At 42.5% G+C, this 17,790-nt stretch overlaps 1 protein-coding gene across 1 annotated transcript; it reads left to right on the top strand.

Moving 5' to 3' along the window:
• The first annotated feature begins 5,153 nt into the window (after positions 1-5,153).
• Positions 5,154-17,062, top strand: LOC121543618 (diphosphoinositol polyphosphate phosphohydrolase 3-beta-like). Its single transcript, XM_045220048.1, has 5 exons — positions 5,154-5,596; positions 11,123-11,233; positions 12,921-12,965; positions 13,226-13,313; positions 16,781-17,062. Exons 1-5 carry the CDS (start codon positions 5,501-5,503, stop codon positions 16,987-16,989), a joined length of 549 nt encoding a protein of 182 aa, XP_045075983.1. The 5' UTR covers positions 5,154-5,500; the 3' UTR covers positions 16,990-17,062.
• The last annotated feature ends 728 nt before the right edge of the window (positions 17,063-17,790 follow it).

Genomic DNA, 17,790 nt, shown 5'->3' with positions numbered 1-17,790 from the left:
TTAACCCAATGCCCATTGAAAGAATGAAGTGAACTACCTTTGTCTTCCTTGCAAAAAACCTGGAGGAGGTCAGACTGTTCTCCACAATATCCTCTGTCCATGCTGTGTGTTTTTGATTCAGAGAACTTTCCCACAATCTGTCGCTCCCTGGCCTTGTTTATGTCTCAGCACACTGTTCTTCCCATGATTACAGCATGTCCATGTTTGTTCCAGCTCAAGGAGACAGAGCTATCATTGTGACTAAATTGTTTTCCTCAGGGGGAGGTGATACAGGCCTATAGGTGACAGTAGTTGGTAATATTATACCATTACAGACACACACACACACACACACACACACACACACACACACACACACACACACACACACACACACACACACACACACACACACACACACACGAGAGAGAGAGCGCACACACACACACACACACACACACACACACACACACACACACACACACACACACAGACACACCTCACACACACACACACACACACAGAGACACACACACACAGACACACACACACACACACACACACACGACACACACAGAGACATACACAGAGAGGCAGTGAAGCACACAAACACACACATGTGCACACACATACCCACACAGAGAGAGACACACATAAGCACACAGAGAGACACATATCACACAGAGACACACACACACAACCATATAATAGTGTACTTATAATGTCAGGTGGTCAGTGTCTAAGTGATGTTTTCTCTCAGGCTCTCCTCCTATCCTAATGAAAGGCCCTGAGAAAGACCTGGCTGTGATAAACACCCATTGTCAGTCTTATGTCTTTAAGAGCAGGTTATTGTGATGATATAATAATTGTGAAAGCTGTGTTTACTTATGGCCCTCATTCCTTGTCACAATAGTTGCTCTGTTTCCTTTACCTTGTGACATTCCGTAATGCTATCATTTTGTTTGTTTGCTTGTTTGACCCTTCAATTTATGGGTTAGGGTCAGAGGGCAATGTACTATTGACCTGAGGGCAGGGAATATTTAAAAAAAAATCTAAAATCAAGCCAACAGCCATTTGTTTGGTTGGGTATAGAACATGTACCAGGTTTCCTGGTGATCAGTTATGACAATTACTGTGAGTACATGTGTCATATTATGATTATAACGGCTTTATAACAGTCTTATATGCTAACTTAGAATGGCACTGCATGATTTTACTCTTTGTGGTTCTATTTTTGGGTCACTGATCATTCATTGGTAAATACTGATATGGAGGGAGAGGATTCAGTTTCACACAGATAGAGGGGAGTTCTATATTCAATAGTGACAACAGCAACATTAGATCCATCATGGCCGTCGAAGCAGACGGCCAGAGTTCACTTCATCATCCGTTATTTGTCTCTCATTGAGGACACACACTGTCAGAGTATGACGTCAAGAAAAACTGGCATCAGGTGGATGGATACCTATTATTGCTCAGAAACATCTAGAGAAAAAAAAACACAATGGTCTCAACATTAAAACATGCAGAACGATTTTAAAGAACAGATATAACAATGATAATTTAATGATAATGACTATCATTATTTTGATTACTGTTATTATTCTTCGTAGTAATGGTGGTAGTATTTCACATTACACATTGTTGCAGTTCTGGTAAATTCTCACCCATACTTTCAAATATCTGAATGTACTTAACTCACTATATCACATGATATATAGTTTCAATTTCAAGTTTCAAGTTTTTATTAGTCACATGTACAGGATACACATGGTCCAATGAAATGCTTACTTGCAGTTTCCATCTGGACAATCAACAACAATAATAAATAATAAAAGATAAGAATATGAACATCAAGTAAATGGCTCAGTAGAATAGAATATAACTTTTAGCACAAGTATAATACAGAAAGGCACAATTTATAGTCCAATATTTACATGTATCAGATAAAGGGGAGCATTGGGGGCAAGTGTTTAAATTTAGCAGTATTAGCAATAGTAAATAAGAGTCTGGTTGCAGCAGTTGTGGTGTGTGTGTGAGAGAGAGAGTGTGGATGTGTGATATAGAATAAATTACGCTTAACGGACCATTAGCTTTCGCTAACCCCAACCAGGCAGTAGTAACGACCTATACATTACACCCCATGCTGCGCAACAAGCCATATATAAATATCCTAATATGACATATTAGGGATAGGTTTATGGGTGGTGGTGGGGGCTGTGCTATTGCCGCTCAAGAGCCTGCTGCTCTCAGAATTAACTGGCAATGGGCCATGCCCTCATGATTCTGGGAGATTCAAAGACCAAAGCACCTCCCCTTTAATACTGTCAAAAAGTGACTTACAGTAAGTGACTTAATCATCTTGGACTCTAATTGGCACCGCGGGCAATCTGGGCCGGCTGTGGTGAGAGAGTGGATCATTAGCAAACGAGGAAAGTGACAGAATGGATGAAGAAGAGTCGGACTAGCCAGCCAAGCTCTGTGTGTTTTGAGATTGCCTGGGCGATGGCAGAGAACAGATGTGTTAGACTATCATTAGAGTGGTGACAGATATTGACTTTTCGTCTAGAGGTTTCTGCAGGTCTATTCTTTGGGAGGGTTGACTTTTGAGACCCTGTCTATTCTAAGATCGTGATAGAGATATACAGTACTTGTGTAAGAGAAGGGGGTAGAAAAAAGTTATAATTTCGGTAAATGTAATTTTAGAGACCAATTCAAGTTCTGAAAAGATGCTAGAGATCCATTGAAACAGGGAAGATAGCAGTGAGACATCTGTTATTTTGGTGTTCCACAACACAGTCTGACATCTTTGCAATTCCGCTCATATGAGATTTTTTACACATCAAAGTAGGCTACCCTGTTGCCTTGCGTCACTCCTACACGATGCTCGTCACTCAGTGCAGGCGGAATCGTTGCTCTATCTGACGTAAGACAATGAGGCTACCCTGATAAGGTTTTGATTAGTCATTTCAAACTGTAATGATCAATTATGTTAAGAAAAAGCAGGCTATCTCACCCCTTGACCTAATCAATTTTTCTTTCTTTAAATCCAATCCATAATCTCTTAAAAACAATCACATCATGATACACTGGTTGTCAGTTCCAAAACTCTGATACTCTGTGAGTGACAATCTCTTTGATGAAGAGTGTGAGGTAGGTTGCTTGTCCTGCAGGCATCAAGTTATAAAAGTAAATCAAGTTGACATGTTAATGTACACCTCAAAACAGCTCTTTTGATTTAGTCATTTAATTCCAATTTTGACGAGATCATAGGTTTGATAGATGGCTATGTTGGTCTTACTGGTATTTCAACATCTTTAGAGGTGAGGGTTAACACTTACAATAACATGCTTTTCTTGCTTGTGATGCAGGGAGTTACAGCGCCGAAACACAGGTGTAATGAATGAACTCAGAGGTGTGTATATCACTTTGTCTTGACAAAGGTCTCTGACCGAAACATTGATAATAGATTCTGCAGAGGAAAAAAAGTGTGTTCAGGAGAATTTGTATTTCAATACCAACTAAAGGATCCCTGTACCAGTAATGACAAATATAATATTCAGGTTCCAGTAGAGATGTTGTTGAATGTATAGTCTGTACATTTTGTCTAATGCTATGCAATACTCGTTTCAGTAAGTAAGAAAACAAATGTGCATTTACAGTTGCTAAAACATTGGCTCAATAATAAACTGTTGTTTACAACACCCTCAGCAAATACTTGTCACATGCTTCTTAAACAACAAGTGTAGACTAACAGTGAAATGCAAGCAGACTGAGTGACTATGATGAGGAACTCCTATAAAAAATATATTTGGTATGTGTATACACTTTTTAAAAATGGTTCCTTGTAGAACCAAAAACGGTTATATTGCTTGCTTCATCTATGGAACCCCAAGAAGGTTCTATATAGAACCCCAAATAACCTTTTTCTATGAGTGGAAGGTAGGTGGGACCTGTCTTATATGATGTAAGAAGCTATACATTAACACACAAAACTAGACATCTTCAAGTAGGCCCACCTTCCTTTATAGGCTATAAACAGAACAACCCTAGACTATGCCTATATCTCCCCAACTTGCTTTCAGTCGATAGCATGAATAGTCGTCACAGATTAGCTAAGGTAGGCTATAAAATTGACAGTGCTTTATTTGTGAAATTCTTTTTTTATTTTTCTGATGTAAATGCAGTGGTGTATAATACTTAAGTAAAAATACTTTAAAGTACTACTTAAGTATTTTTTTGTGTATCTGTATTTTTGACTACTTTTACTTGTACTTCACTACATTCCTAAAGAAAATAATGTACTTTTTACTCCATACATTTTCCCTGACACCCAAAAGTACTTGTTACATTTTGAATGCTTAGCAGGACAGAAAATGGTCCAATTCACTCACTTATCAAGAGAACATCCCTACCTGCCTCTGATCTGGCGGACTCACTAAACACAAATGCTTCGTTTGTAAATGATGTCTAGTGTTGGAGTGTGCCCCTGGCTATCCGTACATAAAAAAAAAATAAAATTGTTAAAATAGAATTTGAAATGATTCATACTTTTACTTTTGATACTTAAGTATATTTAAAACCAAATACTTTTTGACTTTTACTCAAGTAGTATTTTACTGGGTGACTTTTACTTGAGTCAATTTCTATTAAGGTATCTTTACTTTTACTCAAGTATGACAATTGGGTACTTTTTCCACCACTGTGTAAATACAGAAAAAATGGAAGCTCAGAAACCCTCTTCCACCAACCCCAACCCCAAGACAGTGGTTTATAGTGGAGGCTATTATAAGTAGTCTTTTAAAGACCTTGGTTACTGACATTTCAGGGCAATATGTCACAAATAATATGCATTATGATGCATTAGATGTTATATTGAGAAAATACTCTGATTAAGTTATAGGCCTAAGGGTAGAAAATTGTAACCGTGCCATTTCTAGATAGCATATCCAAATGGATGGTCCTATGGAACAAACAGGATAGGCTACTTTTCAAGAAAGCATAAAGTCAGATGGAGTGTGCACTACTTAGATGTTCAATCACAGCTAGATTTGTCCTACATTTATCCTATCCTCCAACAATTATCAGACGTATGGTGACGTGCGTAACAGCGCTCGCTAGGTTGCCTTCTGTCTATTGACAGTCAGCGACTGCGCAAAGCCTACCTTGTAGCCCACTACCCAAGGTGGGAGGACTTCGGAGGAGGGTACAGTATTGACTCCCTCTACTTAAATAAGAGATTGCACATAGAAGTAGAGAGTATGGGGGACTGAACTGCATTCAATAACCCAACATCACGGAGGGAATTCCCTGACAAGAACGCACTAAACGCGATTGGAGTGAATGGGATAATACACCGCCAATGGGTAGATTGTCGGTATATCGCGTTCTTGGACCTCAGTGATAAACAGATGTCGGTTTTCTCTTCGCCATTCAGAACCTTGGTTCGGTGACTCACTCTTCGTTAGTTAATTTGCTGGATCTCGTTGCCTGCCCGGTGAGGAGAGGAGTAACCTACATAATGAAGTTCAAGCCGAACCAGACTAGGACTTATGATGGCGAGGGCTTCAAGAAGCGAGCGGCATGCTTGTGCTTCAAGAATGAACGTGAAGAAGAGGTAAATATGGTTATATTTCTCATTGACAGTTCAGGGGACCGATGCTGTCCTGTCTTTAAACCAAACCACTGCTCTCGGCTATAACCTACAATTGTCCATATTGTATCTATATTTGCCTATTGTAATAGACTTGAATAGGTTTTCATTGTGGTTTTCCCACTTAATTCATCAGAAAATGTCGATGTGCGGGGGCTGTCTTGCCGTGTCTGAAAGAAATGCTTCTGCGGAGTTTTTAAAACCTAATGATTCGAGATGTAGACCTGATGTTAAACAAAACAAAAACAAAAAAACAACAGGTGTGTTATAGTCTATTAATACGCTTTTTATGGGCCTACGTTCGATAGCTTTAGTAATACATCCTTACTGGTGTGTGACTGCCCGCGGCTATCCAGTTTGGGCTAGTTTGATTGCAAAGCGAGGGGGGCGAGGCGCTCTGTTGCATGTTTCATATGACGGGCGGGACATCAGTGCAGCCATTGCTACATTGTATGACACTAACACTGTACGAATGCATACGATTTTAAAAACTAGTAACAATATCACCTTTATCATTTAACACTTTATAATCTCTGCTGCCTGAAAATAAAATGCGTTATTGATGAAGTGGCCATTTTGTTGGACAGGTTTTCAGGATCCTAGGCTAAAACCAAAGGTAGTCCACTGAAAAGTAGTCTCAATTATTGCTTTGTTTTTTATATTTCTGTTTTGAGAGAATATCTTTAACAAAAAGCTGTAGACTTAGACATATGCCTCGTAATAGTTTCTGGGTTTTAAGTGGGCTTCACCATGATAGCCTATACGCGCCATCATGATGCAAGCGTTCACTGACTATGGTTTGACAAAATGGACTGTCTGCCGAAGTCAATTTCCCCGAAGTTATAGCAACATATAGGACTCGTTCCATACTTTTTTTTATTTTATTAAATGGGAAGCAATTATTTCCATGTTATAGGCTATATTGTTGTGCATGTGTTCTTTCATTCAATATAGCATGCTCCAATTGTTTCTGCCTAGGTCTATTTAAATGTTTAAAGCCACAATATGTACAGAATATGACTTAGGCCTACTACCATAATAAGTTAAATAGGCCCACTTTATCATAACCAAAATCTAAGGACCAATTCCATTGTTTATGACTTTACTTTGTTGTCATATCTTGTGTTACTATTTAATTTTTATTTCTAAACTGCATTGTTGGGTAGGGCTTGTAAGCAGGCATTTCACGGTAAAGTCTACACTACACCAGTTGTATTCCGCGCATGTGATAAATACAATTTCATTGATTTGATTTGTTGGTCATAGAAGACTTAGTAAGCAAATTATGTAATTTTTCAGTGCATGAACTAAGGTCGAGAAGACTATTAAGGTTGGCCATTAATGTAAAAGAGGCGATGCTTTTCATTTCTTACTGAGCAACATACTTGTTTATGAAAGGCTCCTTAGTTTGGATTTCAAATCCACATTTGTGTCAGACAGTTCAAGACACTGCAGCCTCTGACTTCCCCTGCACCACTGTTATGCAATATATAAGCTGCAGACTTTATCTGTCTGTATCTGTCATTAAGAACTCTATCAGAGCACTCAAGTATTTGTACAACACACCACACACACACACACACACACACACACACACACACACACACACACACACACACACACACACACAAAGAGAGAGAGAGAGATGGCCTCAAGGAGAAATTGTTGTCCCTTCAGTCTGCGGGAGCCTTGTTCTCTCCCTCATGCATAGCCAGTTCTTTCAGGAACAAGGAATCGAGATATATCAGTTTGCTGTGTGTCAGTGTGTGCCGTGCCATAGGCCCATTGCATTGTGGTAGAGCAGCTGGGTAGCTGGAAGGCTTTCTCACTGAGTTATATTAATGAGACTGCCCAATCTCAGTCTCAATGCTTTATTCCAATCTCCACTTAGATTTTTACTTGTGAAGTATTTATAAACATTAGTAATTACCTACACATATAGTCTTGTTGCTGACATTCATTTTTCATGCTATAAAACAAGTCAACCTTGATGTAATGTCTTAGCTTGTTTTAATATTTAAGATACCTGTGGTGGAACTAATGGAGACCATCTTCAGTCACCCACCTGTGTCTCTGGTCAAGGGTATTGTTAGGTCAAGAAATGCTTCGCCTGTGTCTGTCCAACTGTTACTGAGCTGTTGTAATGTATAGCAGCCATCCAGGAACATCTTTACAGAGTTTGCTCTAGATCTGTCCAGCTACTCTGCCGTACTTGCATGCACTCATTAAGCCTGAACAGGAGTAAAGCCTCTGTGGCTCTTGCATGGCCAATACTGTCTTTGCCAATGCCACCTCTTTGTGCCAATCCCATGCTGTTGAATCCCTGAAGGATTGCGGCCCATCTGTATCTGAAGAACTTGTCTCAACCTGCTTTGGTCAGATCTCAGCAATCAAATCTCAGTCCCGTTTGTGGAGATGGAACAAAAATGTAGCTTCTCCAGCACAAACACACACACACACACACACATACACACACACACACACACACACACATATACACATATACACATATACACACACACACACACACACACACACACACACACACACACACACACACACACACACACACACACACACACACACACACACACACACACACACACACACACACACACACACACACACACACACACACACACACACACACACACACACACACACACACACACACACACAACATGTTAGATGGGCCTGAGTAGGTTAATAGGAACTCCCCTGTGATGTCAGAGACTTTGTTTAAGGAATGGAAAAGGAGAAAGATGAACCCTCTATGGTCAGGTGTTCAGTGACAAGGATTAAAGCCCAACAAGGGAAAACAGGAACATTACATCCCTCAGGGCCAGTGGCAGTGGGCGGGTCAGTGGCAGTGGGCGGGCCATTTGCCTCCAACAACAGTAGAGACTAGAAGAGTGTTCATGCCGGAGGGTAGGAGCGATCTGTTATGGGTGCCTTCATCCAGCAATGGGTGTCTCCCTGAAACATTCCTGAGGCTGTATTACAGTACACTGTGTCTTTTCAGTCCACTGTGTCACTACAAGATTAAGGGTTTGTTGACACTTGGTAAAGTACAGTTTATTGTTGGTCTGGATGGACTAAAGGGTAGCCTATTACTAGGCACATTATGTTGCCCTACCTGTACATTGCTAGATAGGATTTAAAGCTGTATTGAATGTGTGTGGTCTGGAATGGGCATATATTTGGCCTTTGTTTTTTTATACCGACTAGGCTGAAAGTAGGTGTATTTGGTGTAAAATAAGGGGCAGCAAACTTCCGTATGTTGACTTCATAGGTCTATTTTGGTTACCACTAACCACTCTCCTAATGCATTAAAATACTCCAGTCTAAAACTTCTAACCTCCTTAGGCTGGCATGTAGGAGACTGGCTTATTTGACAGCCACAGGAGTTCCTCCATCGTGTTGCTCCTCCGAGAGAGTAGGTGTTTATTTCCTCCCTGAGATTCCTGGCCCGTTCAGCAGGCTTACAAAACGCAGTGGAATCTCGCTGGGAGACGCTGCTCTATTCCCTTTGGGCTTTTTCCACCCCCGCTCCCTCGGCACCTGACCTTTGACCTATCTAATATGTTGGTGTGGAGTTTTGCTCCTCACCATGCCTAGTGTTCCATGATTGTTTAGGGGAGCATACCTTGCTAGCCTAAGCTGTTGACATAAATGAAATTAACAATGTTTTGTGTATTGCATTAATTTGTATGAGGTGCTTATGTCTTTCCTGGAAATAATTAAATTCGTAGCAGCTCATATCCAACCACATTTTGAGCAAGAAATAGAAAACATAGGACTTGAAAAGTGAGGCAAAAATAACACTGGGCGGGATGTAGTCTAGCTAGCTTTGTTTTGTAAACTCCACGGTAGACATTGTAAAACGCAGTGACATCCCTCCCTGAGCTGCTTAAAGCCCGAAGAAAACTATTTGCAAAAGGCACACAGCAGTGCCCCACCCCCATATATAAACACAGACAGTACCCCCCCCCCCCCAACACACACACACACACACACACGTACACACACACGTACACATTCTGAAGCGCTAGCAGTCTAGTATAAATAGGTTAGTAGGTTCATTCTATCCTCATGTTTTGTGGCTTTAGGGCTCATACTGTAGGCTACCCTGCTGCTTCAGTTGGATTCCCTCATCTGTATGTGGCGCCCGTAAATATAGCTAACCGTCCCACCCTCTGTCCACCCTCCATCCCCTCTTAGCCCAGGACGAGCCAGATGAGATGTCGGCTCGGTTAAGGCCCGGGAACATGACGTGGTGACCTAAAGTGGAAGGGTGACACGTGCCATATCCTCTGTGTGGCCACTCTTGGTCACTCGACTTGTCACTGTCTGGCTCCTGGCTCGGACCTCAACGGGCCTCCTCCAGCAATCCCATTAGAGCAGCACGGAGGAGTCTCAAAGCCGCACTGCTAGCTTTTATTACCTGGCTGTCATGCTGACACACTGGTCCGATATAGAGGGTCGGGATGGGGGAGATGGAAGGTGAAAGCCACACAAGCTGCTGCTGAAGCTGGATCACTGTCGTCAGTCGTATTCGACTGACTTGGGTTGGATGAGCTGATCTGGGATCAGCCTTTAGGAGCAGAAGGCAAGCTACCTAAAGCATCCAGTAACTTGACCTGCCCTACTGGGTGTTTCCTCAGCATGGTGAAAGAGACAACTGAGCAACTATGTCATGAGTGTGTGTGTGTAGGTCATGTGTGTGTATTGCATCATGAAAATTCAGATACAGGCTCATTCAATCAGTATGGATCGTTGTACACTGCAGACTGTGGTGTAATTTAAGCTCAGGCACCTGCTTGGATGCTCCCAAAAGGACCTGATCCTGGTCAATCTATCAGCAAAGGTGGAGCAGAGGGCCCTGTGGTGGAGCAGAGGGCCTTGTGGTGGAGAAGAGGGCCCTGTGGTGGAGCATAGAGCCCTGTGGTGGAGCAGAGGGCCCTGTGGTGGAGCATAGAGCCCTGTGGTGGAGCATAGAGCCCTGTGGTGGAGCAGAGAGCCCTGTGGTGGAGCATAGAGCCCTGTGGTGGAGCAGAAGCCCTGTGATGGAGCATAGAGCCCCGTGGTGGAGCAGAGAGCCCTGTAGCATAGAGCCCTGTGATGGAGCATAGAGCCCTGTGGTGGAGCATAGAGCCTGTGGTGGAGCAGAGGGCCCTGTGGTGGAGCATAGAGCCCTGTGGTGGAGCATAGAGCCCTGTGGTGGAGCATAGAGCCCTGTGGTGGAGCATAGAGCCCTGTGATGGAGATAGAGCCCTGTGGTGGAGCATAGAGCCCTGTGATGGAGCATAGAGCCCTGTGATGGAGCATAGAGCCCTGTGATGGAGCATAGGCCCTATGTGGAGCATTGTGATGGAGCATAGAGCCCTGTGGTGGAGATAGAGCCCTGTGGTGGAGCATAGAGCCCTGTGATGGAGCATAGAGCCCTGTGTCGGAGCTGGACTCACAGAGCTATTGTGTTTTCTCTGCCAGGTGTTGCTGGTGAGTAGCAGTCGGCACCCGGACCAGTGGATCGTCCCAGGTGGAGGGATGGAGCCGGAGGAGGAGCCCTGTGGCGCAGCAGTCAGAGAGGTGTTTGAAGAGGTGAGTTCACCTGTCATCATCATCATCATGATATATTAAAGGAAAGATTTACCCATTTGAATGTTATAATACACATAAAAATTAAAATAATGACCCCGGGAGTCGATAGAACATCACTCAGAGATGCACAAAAACAATATAACATTCAAAATGGTTGAATCTTTCCTTTAATCCAATCAATGATCACCATAATCATCAATGATGATGACATTTAAATGAATCACAAAATGGGTGTATAACTAATAGCTATATGCACGCACAAAACACACATTGATCTGATGGTCGTTCATTGATTTGTCTGTAAAGAACATGCCTTTTAGCGATGGGTGAGACTATTGTAATGTGTTAGTTGTAAACTCTGGCTTCAAGTCATGTAGTGATCATGTCATCTATATGAGTATCAGACGTTTTGCTGGCCCCTGATTGGTCATTTACAGGCAACGTGCAGGAATGTCTGTAGGCCCTAAATATTCTCATATACACTATGAGAGAGAGAGAGAGACCCTCTATAATTCACCACTGCCTTCCTTGTGGCATGTGACTGACCTTGCCGATCTTCTGGGATATCTCAATGGCACTTCACAGCATGTCCTCTCCAAAGTGGCTTCACCGCTAAAGGGTTCAGCTCTGAGAGACACGATGTATGCAATGATTGTGGGTGACGGGAACGCACTTATGACATGTCACCATATTTTCCCCACTTCTTTTTTATCTTGGCTGTGACCCTGTTTTAGCTTTGTATTCCAACAGTGTGGGAGTCACATACCCACTTCCTATTTTGGCATGTACTTTTTCGACGGCTGTCTCGTTTTTGGGTTAGTTATTATTTTCCCAAAACGGTTACAGAGGACACATTTTGGCAGAGGTGCTTTTGGGGTGAATACCGTGTTGACAGCTGGGTGTAGGCTGGCATGCCGCCTTAAAACCAACCAAATCTCTATTTTTAAACAGACAAACCAGGTAGGGGGCTTTTTTGGGGGGATTCTATGAGCCCTCTGTTTGAAGTAAATGGCAATTCTACTATGTGAAATAGGGGTTGGGAGGTACATTTTAGTGGGTCCAAAGTGGGTTTGTAGAGAAAGGGGTCAGAAGGATTTGGTTTGGGTAGTGACTGAGGAGCTGGTGGTATTCCAAAGGTCCAGCTGGTGGGAGACCTAACATACTTGGCTGCGTCAGCAGGCTAAACTTGGCTCCCGCACCTTCACAGGTCCTAAAGCCTGTCCAGTGGACGTGGACAGATTGTCTTTGTGAAGCTTGTTAAAGGGGAAGGGAAGGGGAATAGGGGGTGTTGTCTTTTGGAAACAGTCTCTCTGATTTTGACCTCTAAATATACAGCAGGACTGGGTGGGTTTGTGTTATGATATTCAATCACATTATATCGGTCAACGTTCTGATCACACACACACACACACACACACACACACACACACACACACACACACATCACACACACACACACACCACACACCCGCACACACGCACACAACACCCACTCTTCACATCTCAACACACACTCCTAACTCCAGTCAAAGGTTTTCATACTAAACCCCCACACTGTATTGTCAAGAATTGGGATTTCTCTACTTTCCTTTTTAATCTAACACCAGTGTTTTGGTTTGTCAAATTGCCATAGGCCCAATACTGTCATCTCACATCCTCCTAATACCTCTCTCCTCTCTCCCACCAGGCTGGAGTGAAAGGCAAGTTGGGACGTCTGCTAGGTGTGTTCGAGGTAAGGCGTGACTCTGGGCTGACAGTAATTATAAGACAGTTACGTTTTTACTCCCTGCAAAACTGTCATTGCTATCTAAGTGTACATTGTCACATGAATTAAATTCAAGTGAGTGGATTTGGTTGATGCCTAGTCAAGGGTTGACAAACTTCCCTAAAGCATGTGCACCCTCTGAAAGCGGCTTTTTTTTCTTGAGGTGGCACAGGTAGAGGTTCTTCCGACCTGGATTTTGAAATGTATTTTTATTTTTCACTTTACAGCAGAACCAAGACCGAAAGCACCGAACGTACGTTTACGTATTGACTGTGACGGAGACATTGGAAGCATGGGAGGACTCGGTCAACATAGGTGAGCGATATAATGTCACATGACATCAGGACTTCAATGTCTATTATAATAATCTGTTATTCCAGGAAGGATATTGGCAGCACCAACAGGTCTCACTGACTAAAAGGCCTGCGATTGCAGAAAACAAGCAACAAACAAGTTCAATATTTCTCCAATAACATCCGGCTTCACGTAATCTAAAGTTTGGAGTCATAACACATCAATTCCAAAGTGGCTGATTTAGACTCAACTTATGCTACTAACTGCTAAACCATACCAGCCTTCTGGCCTTGGAGAGTTGGACTAAAATAGCTGCTAAAAGGTTGAGTAAAATGTGAACGTGTGATTGGATTACTCAGCAGGTCATCTACCCCAGGCCTTCCCAAACAGACCTTGACTCACCACTGACTGCACCGAACCGTGTGACCTGACCTCTGAAATCCACTAAACACCCTTTAGACTTCATCAGTCTTTCTCCTGAGTGGCTGGAGCTTTTAGTCCTTATAGATCTTACAGTACTCAGTATATCAGCCTCAGTCTTTCTCCTGAGTGGCTGGAGCTTTTAGTCCTTATAGATCTTACAGTACTCAGTATATCAGCCTCAGTCTTTCTCCTGAGTGGCTGGAGCTTTTAGTCCTTATAGAGCTGACAGTACTCAGTATATCAGCCTCAGTCTTTCTCCTGAGTGGCTGGAGCTTTTAGTCCTTATAGATCTTACAGTACTCAGTATATCAGCCTCAGTCTTTCTCCTGAGTGGCTGGAGCTTTTAGTCCTTATAGATCTTACAGTACTCAGTATATCAGCCTCAGTCTTTCTTTCATTTTTGTTTACCGACTTAACCGCACCAATACCGGTACTTGTTCCTTTGCACTAATAATCCTCATTCCTGTTAACACACAGGATTACCAAACATGGGCTACGACCTGTTCCTCAAAAATAATGTTGTGAAAGCATGCCACTGTGAATGACCTTTCCTTTAAATGAGCTTATGTCTATGGCAATAACAATGTACAGTGAGGGAAAAAAGTATTTGATCCCCTGCTGATTTTGTACGTTTGCTCACTGACAAAGAAATGATCAGTCTATAATTTCAATGGTAGGTTTATTTGAACAGTGAGAGACAGAATAACAACAACAAAAATCCAGAAAAACGCATGTCAAAAATGTTATAAATTGATTTGCATTTTAATGAGGGAAATAAGTATTTGACCCCCTCTCAATCACAAAGATTTCTGGCTCCCAGGTGTCTTTTATACAGGTAACGAGCTGAGATTAGGAGCACACTCTTAAATGGAGTGCTCCTAATCTCAGCTTGTTACCTGTATAAAAGACACCTGTCCACAGAAGCAATCAATCAATCAGATACCAAACTCTCCACCATGGCCAAGACCAAAGAGCTCTCCAAGGATGTCAGGGACAAGATTGTAGACCTACACAAGGCTGGAATGGGTTACAAGACCATCGCCAAGCAGCTTGGTGAGAAGGTGACAATAGTTGCACATATAGAAGGAAAGCACATATACAGGGTTCGTCCTGAAGTTTGCCAACCGAACATCTGAATGATTCAGAGGAGAACTGGGGTGAAAAGTGTTAGTGGTCAGATGAGACCAAAATGGAGCTCTTTGGCATCAACTCAACTCGCCGTGTTTGGAGGAGGAGGAATGCTGCCTATGACCCCAAGAACAACATCTCCACCGTCAAACATGGAGGTGGAAACATTTGCTTTGGGGGTGTTTTTCTGCTAAGGGGACAGGACAACTTCACCGCATCAAAGGGACGATGGACGGGGCCATATACCGTCAAATCTTGGGTGAGAAGCTCCTTCCCTCAGCCAGGGCATTGAAAATGGGTCGTGGATGGGTATTCCAGCATGACAATGACCCAAAACACACGGCCAAGGCAACAAAGGAGTGGCTCAAGAAGAAGCACATTAAGGTCCTGGAGTGGACTAGCCAGTCTCCAGACCTTAATCTCTCATAGAACATCTGTGGAGGGAGCTGAAGGTTTGAGTCGCCAAAGCGTCAGGCTTGAAACCTTAATGACTTGGAGAAGATCTGCAAAGAGGAGTGGGACAAAATCCCTCCTGAGATGTGTGCAAACCTGGTGGCCAACTACAAGAAACGTCTGACCTCTGTGATTGCCAACAAGGGTTTTAGCCACCAAGTACTAAGTCATGTTTTGCAGAGGGGTCAAATACTTATTTCCCTCATTAAAATGCAAATCAATTTATAACATTTTTGACATGCTTTTTCTTGATTTTTTTGTTATTATTCTGTCTCTCACTGTTCAGATAAACCTACCATTAAAATTATAGACTGATCATATCTTTGTCAGTGGGCAAACGTACAAAATCAGCAGGGGATCAAATACTTTTTTCCCTCACTGTAGCTGTTGTTAGAGATAATCAATGTATTCTGATAACATCTATTCTGGAAACATGTATTTAAACTGGCTATTAGCACCCTTCACAATACTTTAGGTAGGCTGAAATTAATAGGGAAATAAATGTTGAATATGACAAAGGTTGGGCGTGTTTGCAGATTGGTAAGGGATACCAGAATATTTTATTGACAGTGCCACATGGGGTTGATCCAGATCCCATTTTTTTTGTGAGAAGATCTCCACCCCTCAAAGGGCAAATGTCACTTTAAGTTCATGTGGAGATCACCAGTAGTTCTGAATGCTGACTGGTTATTGGGACTGTATTGAAGACATGCTCCGGAACTTTGGCGACTAGTAAGTATTTTTTAAACCTCCCACTTTGGGCTGGATGTGTAGCCTAGCGGTTAAGCGCTTTGGGCCAGTGACGTGGTGCACACATCTGCATATATGTGACATAGTACGCAATTTATGGGGGCCTCTTTCAGAACTACTGGCTAAAGAGTATACAAAAGTACCGGATAGTCTCTTTATGTAGGCTTTTGTTGTTGCAGGAATAGATATTGTAGGGGTATAATTAATGAAACAGTAATTCCTGCTCTTTACTAACAAGTTTCCCAGTAAGTATGTGTGGACGAGGAGGCACCCCCAGGAAGGGGAAGAGGCCCGGGGCCTCCACTAATCCTGTTGTATGGTATCAATGTTCTAACAACCTCTTTCTTATCTAAACTCAGTTTCAACAAGGTTGATCTTTCTTTCCTCACTTATACAAATACAAAGTGTAAAAATGTGCAATAGGTTACAGGCCATTTCTGTGTTATTAGCCCCATATTTGTGTTTGAAATGCATACTGGGATATTTCAGTCATTTTGAGTGTCCCAGAGTCTCAAAGTCAACATTTTTATGAAACCCTTAAACAAGTTAACATTTCACAGGTGATCGTCAATTTCAAAATGACTCAGGACAAAGCCTTCAGGTGGTTGGTGTAAAATGTCCACTGCTTGGCCCCCTGGTGGTCAACAGCAGGAGTGATTCACTCTTTTCATCTGTCTCCCCTGGTGGTCAACAGCAGGAGTGATTCACACTCTGTGTTTCTGTCTCCCCTGCAGGTCGTAAACGGGAGTGGTTCACGGTGGACGAGGCCATCAAAGTCCTGCAGCACCACAAGCCGGACCACGCTGAGTACCTGAAGCGGCTTAATCTCAGCTGCTCCCCAACTAACGGGAACTCCCTGCTCCCCAGCCCGCCCCCTAATGACAACTTCCCCCGTTACGGCCCCCCCACCACGGGATCTGTTCTGGGCCCCTCGCGCAGATAGGACTGGCCCCTTCCCACGCCCATGAACTATCTTCTACCTGTACAGATACACTGAAAACGGACATTTTGCATGAATATACCCGAATCCTCAGAGTCACGACTCACGCGACATGTATGTAAATGACTGTATACTTGGACAAACCAAAGCCATACTTGGAACTGTCTGGATGATTCAGTTAAGGAATGCCTTTCAGTAACTTCTTTAAGAATGTTCTATTGGGGTCAATTGTATTATTATTTTCTTCCATAATTAAGTAAATCACACAACATGGCTGCCACAGAAAAGGGGTCATTGGCTGACAATAGGATGGAAAATGGTGGTGTCACTGGACCTCGGGAGCTGGCACAATATTGACAACAAAGAGATGCTACCTCAGTTGACGAAAGCACTGGAAGGACCGTCTTAGCACGGTGTCGGATTCCCTTTGGCTGGTGTTTAACCTATACTAACAAACTACAGCTCAAAAATATGACTGTTTATCTACTTCAAGTAGGACCATAAAGTGTGGACAGAAGACAAGGGCTCACTATTATCCCTCCCCCCTTCACCTCAGTAATTGGTGCCCTTCTTCAAGTAGTTGTAAAAACAACAAACATTTTTATTTTATTTTATTTATATACGGACATTTCACATTTAATTGCCTTTAATTGTGTTGCATTGATTGTCATCATCTATCATCATCATGAATAACACTAATTTGATAAACTCATTTAATTATTAACCCCGCCCCATATATGATCACTTCAATCTTCAAAAGAGTCTCTTTACAAGTTGAAGGCAGGCCCTCTTTAAAATAATAAT

Source organism: Coregonus clupeaformis, unplaced genomic scaffold, assembly GCF_020615455.1.
Source record: "Coregonus clupeaformis isolate EN_2021a unplaced genomic scaffold, ASM2061545v1 scaf3076, whole genome shotgun sequence".
NCBI lineage: Eukaryota > Metazoa > Chordata > Actinopteri > Salmoniformes > Salmonidae > Coregonus > Coregonus clupeaformis.
The sequence above is the reverse complement of the archived record's forward strand: the minus strand, read 5'-3'. Positions and strand labels throughout refer to the sequence as shown.